The sequence below is a fragment of the Macaca fascicularis genome, chromosome 9 (genome assembly GCF_037993035.2).
Source record: "Macaca fascicularis isolate 582-1 chromosome 9, T2T-MFA8v1.1".
Classification (NCBI taxonomy): Eukaryota; Metazoa; Chordata; class Mammalia; order Primates; family Cercopithecidae; genus Macaca; species Macaca fascicularis.
Genome location: NC_088383.1, coordinates 98,284,580 through 98,293,614, shown reverse-complemented (window position 1 = coordinate 98,293,614; position 9,035 = coordinate 98,284,580). Strand labels below are relative to the sequence as shown.

At 41.3% G+C, this 9,035-nt stretch overlaps 1 protein-coding gene across 1 annotated transcript; it reads right to left on the bottom strand.

Moving 5' to 3' along the window:
• Positions 1-1,114: 1,114 nt before the first annotated feature.
• On the bottom strand, positions 1,115-6,464 carry IFIT5 (interferon induced protein with tetratricopeptide repeats 5). The gene is made up of 2 exons (XM_005565912.5): positions 6,386-6,464; positions 1,115-4,024 (listed from the first exon to the last, which is right to left on the bottom strand). Exons 1-2 carry the CDS (start codon positions 6,388-6,390, stop codon positions 2,581-2,583), a joined length of 1,449 nt encoding a protein of 482 aa, XP_005565969.3. The 5' UTR covers positions 6,391-6,464; the 3' UTR covers positions 1,115-2,580.
• Between the last annotated feature and the right edge of the window lie 2,571 nt (positions 6,465-9,035).

The window sequence follows — 9,035 nt, the reverse complement described above, 5'->3', positions numbered from 1 at the left end:
CGGAAGGGCCAAATTACCCTGAATAGCAATCACAGCCACTTTTCTGGGCATATTTATAAGTTTGTCTAATAGGCAAGAAAATAACTTGGGCCTGGAATCATAGGATTCTTATCAGGCTTGACAGGATGAGTTCATCTAACTAAGTAGGATTTGGACCCATTTCAGAGACTTTGAGTCAGTTGGTAAGGGCAGCTTTCAGAGGTAGGTGTAGGACAATATACAATTCAACTCAGGCAGCTTTTATTAGAGTATTATATACCAAGTACAAGATGAGGAGTCCAAATGCAAACCGGATATTCAAGGAACTTAGGATTTCCTGGTTTAAGCCTATTAGCCTAATTAATTTTATTCCATTTATACTTACTTTTCACATTGTAGATCAGTAGCTCCCAAACTTTGCTGCACAAGTTCCAACTGGAAAATCTAAAAATCATGATGCCTGGACTGCACCCCATGCCAAGTGAGTCATTCTCTATGGGGTGGGACCCAGACATCCATGTTTTGTTTTAACTTTTTAGGTGATTCCAATATGTAGCCAAGTTTGAGGAACAATATTGTAGACATTACTACTCAAAATGTAATTAGAACAGCAGCAGCATCCTCACCTGTTAGTTTGTTTAAAGGGCAGAAATCTCAGGCCCCTTCTGTGTATGAACACAGCTCTGATTTATAAAAACAAGTTAAATGATGAAGCAAATAATCTTTTCTATGATTAACTGTCTGAGTAATCCCTGAATGTGAGTTTTTTGAATTACGTAGCAAGCGATGGAAGTTATGTACTTTCAGGTGGGAGAAATGGCCTGCTTTGCTAGAATATCCTAAAATATTTCAAAGGGACAAATGTGTCTACTGATAGGTCAGGACTTCAGTGCTGACTTTCTGAAATTCTTGAGAAAAGATCATTCCTTTCCTTGTTCTTCCTTAATAGCTCAAACATAATAATAAACAGAATTAAGTAAAACAAAAGATTAAAAAAATTAATACATGAGATACACTGCAGTATATATGTATGTCTGACTACGTATAGAAAAAAGATCTGGAAGGATACATATCAAATTGTTATAAGTTTACCTTGAGGGCGTGAAACTGTGGTAGGGTAAAGGGACTGCTCTCATTTTTAAATTTACATATTTTTGTAATTTTTTTTTGGAAATTTACAATGAGAATTCATTATTTTTATAACAATCAAACCATAATAGAAATTTGAAAGATAATAAAAAACAAAAAGTAAAACACACACTTACATAATAATTTTAAGAGTTACATTGGAGGAATGGAGAATTAAATCACATGGTACGTTTCCACTAATACTGTGATGGTACATAATTGTGTAGTCTATAATCAAAGAAACTACATTAGATAAGCCACATAATCAAAGAAACTACATTAGATAAGCCACATTAAGTAACATCCAAATTAAAAAGTCCCCTGGGATAAAAGCCCTCAAGCAGTAACCCCTGAAGGTGGATATTAAAACTGAAAGCCATGCTTAACTCTTCCTGGAGTATCTACATGAAAAAAACAACACTCTGAAAATTTCACATTAAAACAAAAAGCTTCATAGAAGTCACTTTGAAATGCTAAAATAGCCAAAGGCCAGAAATTGAGGGTATAAAAACGCTATTCAGAACAGATTCCAAATTAGTACACTGAAATATTGGTCATCTATGGGGGTAGGTTAGGGACATCTTCTTTTTCCATTTGTTTATCATTTCTCCCAATTTCCCAATGGCTGCTTTATATCTCAATAATTTTAACCTAAAAATATTGTAATTTTGGCTGGAAGGAATAAAATTAATTGCATATAGATTCATTGCAGATTTTTTTTAGTAAAAAAAAAACAACAACAATTTGAGACTCACTATTTTCCATTATTTATTGTTTTCCCACATAATTATTTCTAACTACTTAATAAACATTTGGGGATTGAATCCCTGAAGTTACATATTTAAAATTTGAGGAAATCTTTTTTCTTCTCTTCTAGTTTTTTCATTTTATTGAAGTCACTAGAGATGACAAACTTTTTTATTATAAACTTTTTTCCAACAAAAAAGATATTTTAGGTGACTATTAGATTGATAGCTAAATATCCTCATCAAAGTCAAAACATCTGTAACTAAAAAGTGCTGTCTTTTGCAAACTACATAGTTAAGAGCTTAACTATTAATAATGTAATTTTGTACTCCTGGAAGAGTATTCCTGATCTAGGTATCAAAGGTTTACATAGGAATATATTTACTACATAATATGAGAAATTTGCCAAAATGTAATCTGCAAAGTGTTACAAAGAGCAGAGATAAAAAGCTCAGATCTAATGGCCATACCATTAAGTTACAATAGCTAGAATATTGCTATTTCTCAACGGATTATAGTATTTTAATTAAAAAGAAAAAGAAAACTACACAAGATTCATCATAATGCATATAAAGTATTTAGCACAATGCTTGGTACACAATAACTATTCAATAAATATTAGTTCTATAATAAACAATGGATTAAAACAAAAAAACAAACAAAAAAAAAACCAGAAGAACCCAAAACGGAGGGAAAAACTTAGAGCTAATTTCCTAGAGTGTGTATTTAAATGGAAAGTCGGAGATCACAGAGCGCAGTAAGGAATTCTGCATTTTCTGGATCTATCTTTTGTGCCTTCTCATAGTACTCAGCAGCTTGCCTCTTTTCTCCTTCCAGCTTGTAAACAAATCCTAGGGCACTTAAACTCTGCACATCCAAAGCATTGTGACAAAGCCTCTTGGTAGCCAATTTCTTCAGAGCACTTGTCAGTTTGGTGCGAAGGGGTGATCTGTCTTTGACCTTTAAGGCTTCTAAATAATGATGGATGGCAGTATTTTCTGATTTACGGTGAAATTCCTGAAAGCGGCCATAGTGGTAATGGATCTGATGTTTGTGATCATCGGTTATGTTCTCCAGACGAAGAGCTTTCCGGAAAATGTCCTCAGCATTGCTATACTGGCCTCCTTCAGCATACATGTTGGCCAGGTCTGTGTAGGCAAATGCAAACATAGAGTCTCGTTCCATGGCTGCTTTGAAATGAAATATAGCAGATGAAATCAGCTCATCAACCTTTAGTTTATCCTTTCCTTTAGGTCTGTTGTGTGTGGCCTTCTTGATTTGGATCATTTGTGCCCTGTAGCAAAGTCCCATCTGGTGATGCAGGAAAGAAGAAGTTGGTGTCACCTCCAAGGCCTTTTTTAAAAGTTCGAGAGCTTTGTTCCAGGAATTTTTTCTCCTGTAGAATTTGGCTGCATAACGAAGGACATAAGGCTGGGATGATATTTGGTCCAGGATTTCTTCAATATACTTTTCCCCTTCAGCTTCTGCATGTACATCTTGAAGCTTCAGTGCCAGAAAAACCTTAATGTAGCTGTTATCTGGGTTCAGGGTAACAGCCTTTCTCAAAGGCCCCAGAGAAAAGCTCTTTACAGACCCCTCTCTATCAGAATCATCCAGCCGATACACTGTGATAGCATAGCCGATGTTAAATTCTGGATTGTCAGGTTCCACTTCCAGAGCCTTCTCAAAAGCCGCTTTAGCCTTTTGATAATACTTTCCTCCAAATTTCAAGAGTGCCCACCCTTTCTCACAGTCAATCTCAGGACACTCCAACTTGTAGTGAGAAGGACTGGACAATTTCTTGCAGACGTTCCCTATCTTACCTGTATACTTCTGAGCTTCCTCAAGCTGGTTCATGTGATAATGCACCCAGGCATAGTTTCCCCAAGTGACCAGGCTTCGTACTTCTTCTTTGTCTGAGTGTTCTCTCTGGATTATTTCTTCTGCTTCTTCCAAGCACTCAAGGGCGTCTTTATTTTGGCCTTTTAGGTGTTTCACATAGGCCAATAGGTTATAAAGTGCAAGTCTAGATTTTGTGGTAAGAAATTCAAGCTGTTGCCCAATTGTATCTTCCACCTCAAACAGATCAATGTCTTCCTTAAGTAAATTCCATGTAAAATGACATTCTAACTCCAACAGAATGGCCTTCAAGGGGTCCTTAGGAATTTCACTGTCAAAGATAAAATACTTTTTAATTTTTGAAGAAATACAAGAAATAATTTTCTAAACCTGAAATATTGTTCTTTGCATAACAACTAATTTTATCCCTATTTGATCTTACAGTTAAAGCATTAGGTTCCCATAACTTTAGAGTTTCTTCTATGTACAGTTATGTCCTAGAAATATTTCATTTAAATTCTCACTATTTATTGCAAAAACAGTTCTGGAGAGATGACAGAGCTTTCTGTATTACATGCATCTATTTCCTTTTGGCAATCACTAAACCACTGAAAATTAGGAATAAAGATATACATATTCAATAATTAATATGAAAATTCCATTTCTGTATTGAGTACTGATTCTGACTAGGAAACCTGGTAAAATTGTTCCTTGGTAATTGTTCCTTTCTCTAGTATAACTGTACCAAAAACATGGGCAAGACATGCCATGTCCTTACAGTCTGCTCAAATCCACAATATTGCTTTACCAGCCCTCTGCCTAAAACAAACGCTTGTTTTGAAGGTCTCTACCAGCCCAGCCCAAGGAGGATGAGGAGGGCTGCTCAGGTATTATGAATGTGGTTGTAAGATCTCAAAGGGACATTCAATCAGGTACTGAAGTGGTTTGTCCAGGCTCTGGAATTTATGCACAACTGGACACCATGAGAATTTTTACTGTTTAAACTTTGTCTACTTAATTTTGTAACTCTGTCTCTGGGAAGCTGATAAGAGAGAAGCTATTGCATCAGAAGAGGGTATCTTTCAGTAATTCTGTTCTTCTGCTAGGAAGAAGCAGTCTTTCATTGTCCTTGGGGGACAGTCCCCAGTGGGGCCCAGCCCTTTTCCTCCCCATCCTGCATATGTACGGTGCACACCACCCTCTTTTTTTTTTTTTTTTTTTTTAAGCCCCATCCTGATAGCACTCTCCTTTCTTAAAAATGTTACATGTGGCCAGGCACAGTGGCTCACGCCTATAATCCCAACACTTTGGGAGGCTGAGACCGGCAGATCACGAGGTCAGGAATTCGAGACCAGCCTGGTCAACATTGTGAAACCCCCGTCTCTACTAAAGAGACAAAAAATTATCCATGAGTGGTGGCGCACGCCTGTAATCCCAGCTACAAGGGAAACTGAGGCAGGAGGATCGCTTGAACCCGGGAGGCGGAGGTTGCAGTGAGCCAAGATTGAGCCATTGCACTCCAGCCTGGGTGACAGGGCGAGACTCCATCTCAAAAAAAAGTTAGATGTGTGGGTGGCACTTAAACTTTTTTTTAACTTATAATAATGAGAATAGTTAACATTTATTGTGCAAGAATTATGTGCTAAGCAGTCAATTGCTAGGATTTATTATTGTCCTTTTCCACAGTCCCAAGAGATGGTCACCATTAATTTTTACAGATAAGGAACAGACTCACAGAGTTTGAGAAACTTTGGGGTCACTCAACTAGTAGGAGCTCAGTCAGGATTTAGAACAAGGGACTATCTGCTTTTAGAGCCCAAGACCTTAACCTTAACCTCTTATTCCTCAACTCATTAAATGCGGAAGGTTCACTAACCACGTGCAGGGCAGGGTACTAGCCCCTGGGGATACAAAATGATTAAGAAAAGGACGCCATCATACTGAATCAGTAAAGGAGTCAGATAAAGAAATCCTCATAAAATAGCGGATTGGGTGGGATGATAACAATCTGTGCTTGGTACAGAGGTAGCTCCCCGGAAGGGAAGAACTCAGACCCAGAAATCAGAAAGGCAAAATGGCAGTGGCAGGCGAATGTGACACCTGGAGGGCTGCGGCGAAACCGCGTATGCCACACCGAGGGAATGGCAGCTGGAAAGAGAGGCACGCGATAGGGCCTAAGGAGACTCTGCATGTAGCAGCTGCCCCCGGAACGGCCCCGGGGGCTCTGCAGGCTCTGACCAGTTTCCCGGAGGCGGCGTCCGCGTGCCCCGCACGGTCTCCGTCGCCGCTTCCGAGAAAAGCCGTCGGGTCGCGCGGGGTTGACAGGCCTCCTGGGGGAGCGTCGCCCGGCACACGCCCTGACAGTCCCGACCGCAGACGCCAGGGATGGGGCAGGCTGCCGGGGAGCATCTCCTGTTCCTCCTCCCTGACTGGCCTCCTCAGGCGCTCGAGAGGGACCGGACTCCGGAGAAGCGTCCACTCGGCCACCCTCCCCGATAGGCCCGACTTCAGACGCCGTGCGCCGGGACAGAGCGCCTGGGGAGGGTCCCCAACGCAGATGCCTGGCTGCCGGGCGCGAGGGGCTTGGCCCCTGAAAAGGCCGCAGAATTGCGCTGGAAATGAATAAAAGATGCCCGGTTTGAAACAAAGGCCAACCCGGGGCTTGGGAGGAGAGGCAGAGGAAAACTCTTACCTCATGATGGCAACGCTCTGCAGGCCGTCAGGGCGGCGCAGTCCCTCGCGCGCTCTCTCTCTCCTCAGCACCTGGGACCGAGGGCAGCCGCGCAGTGGGAGGGCGGGTGCGCGTGCGCGTGCGCGCGCGCGCCCGCCAGGCCGCGGCAGCCCTGGGAGTCGGCCGCGCGGCCAGTCTTTGTTAAAGGAGGTACCCCAGCCCCAGCTAGAAGAGGAAACTGGAAATTGAATGTGATGCCCGAGCTCTCAGAAAACGAAACTTAAGAAATGGAAACTTAACGAAGCTTCAGAAACCGAAACTTAATAGAAGAGCTCAAGAGCCGCGGCCAGACGTTTGCGGAGTCCAGGGTTTTTCGGAGTTGAATTTGCAGCTGGGCTCCTGCACTTTGGTCTCCGCTCTTATCTGCCTCTCTGAGTCCGCTGAGTTCGCGTGCTGCCCGTTTAACTCTTTGTTTATTTGAGACAGGGTCTCACTGTGTCACTCAGTCGTGATCTCAAGCGATGCACTCGCCTCTGCCTCCCAAGGTGCTGGGATTACAGGCGGAAACTGAAGTCCCTGCTTCCACTCCAGTCTTTTGATTCAACAAGAAACACGGCAATGCTGTACATCTATGCTGTTATTTCTGTTGGGTGTAAGCTAGAGAAATTTGGAGTTAAAATCTATATACATTTTAAGTTTTGACGGATATTGCCAAATAGCTTTAAAAATCCACTCCTACCCACAATCGTAGGAGAGTGCTTCTCTTCCAACCTTCGCCAATGGTGCTTTGTGTAATGAGTACCCAATAAAGACGAGAGTGGTATTGGGATCTAGGCAGAAAATGTCAAACACCCACCCATACCTTAAACATTTTGTCCCCTCTGAATTCATTCGGCAGATGTTGACAAACAACTGTAAGAGCCAGACTTTGTTCAAAGTACTGTCAATATAACAATAAAGAAAACAGACTCCGGCCTTACCCTTATTGAGTTAATGTCTGTATTCAAAATCTCAATATCCTGTCCGTAATTCACCTTTTGCATTGATTTTGATTTTTTTTTTTTTTTTTTTTGAGACAGGGTCTCACTCTGTCGCTCAGGTTGGAGTGCAACGGTGAGATCACAGCTCACTGCAGCCTCAACCTCCAGGGCTTATGCGATCCTCCCATCTCAGCCTCCTGAGTGGCTGGGACTGCAGGTGTCCACCACCATGTCGGGCTCATTACTTTATTTTTTGTAGAGGTGGGGTTTTGCCATGTTGCCCACGCTGGTCTCCACCACCTGGGCTCAAACATTTTTCTAATCCTTAAACATTGTTCCACCCACCTTGGCCTTCCAAAGTGCTGGGATTACAGGCATGAGCCACCATCCCTGGCCTGATTTTGAATTTTTAAAAACATATTGCATTGAAATATTGTCTACCTTGATCACTGAGCTTCTTGGCACCCCACCCCCTAAGACTTAGTGCCTGAAGACTTAGTGCCTAAGGCAATCACTTCTAACAGTTGTACTGTCTTATACAGAAACTGCTGGTCACATGTGGCTATTAAAGACCTGATTTTTAATTTAATATAAATTTAAAAACTGATAAGTTAATAGAAAACTTTAAAGAATATTTGGAAAAACTTAGGTACACGAATCTACTTTTTAAGTTGCAAATTTTATGAAATCTAAATACAGAGCAAGTATTTCCGATGATTATCCTCAGCAAACTAATGCAGGAACAGAAAATCAAACATTGCATGTTCTCACTTATAAGTGGGAGCTGAATGATGAGAACACATGGACACAGGGGGGAACAACACACACTGGGGCCTGTTGGAGGTGGGGTTGGTGGGAGGGAGAACATCAGGAAGTACAGCTAAGGGATGCTGGGCTTAATATCTAGGTGATGGGATGATATGTTGGTGATGGGATGATCTGTTCAGCAAACCACCATGGCACATGTTTACCTATGTAACAAACCTGAACCTCCTGAACATGTACCCCTGAATTTAAAATAAAAGTTGAAGCAAAAAATGTACTTCCAGTGAAAATTTAGCATTTAATTTGAGATGTGCCACAATCTCTGTCAGGACAATGGATGAAATCAGTATCTACTGGAAGGAGTAACAATATTAAATAATTGAAGCAAAATGGATTGGAAGCCCAAAATTTGGAGATTTTCTTGGGGTGCTCTGTAGTCCTGGATTGTCCAGGTGGACCTGATGGGTCCTTAGAAGAAAGAGGCAAAAGAGTCAGAGGAGAGAAGGCGATGTGAAGAAGGAAGCAGAGAGAGAGAGATGTGAAGCTACTACACTGTAGGTTTTGAAGGTGGGTGAAATAATTCAGGCAGCCTCTGGAAGTTGGAAAAGGCCTAGAGCCTCTGGAGGAGTGTAGCTGTGTCAATACCTTGACTTTGGCTCATTGAAACCCATTTCAGGCTTCTGACCTCCAGAACTGTAAGATAATAAATCTGTGAAATTTTAAGTCACCAAATTTGTGGTAATTTATCACAGCCACTACAGGAAGCTAATACATTCTCCCCTAAAACATATACAAGAACGAAAGCTCAAAAACATTGCTTCTTTATTTTTTCCTTCTTATAATATTATGTGTTGTGCATTGCCTTTCAATAAAATATGATTATTTATAATCAAAGGTGATTGTTACCAATGATCTCTGATTATTTA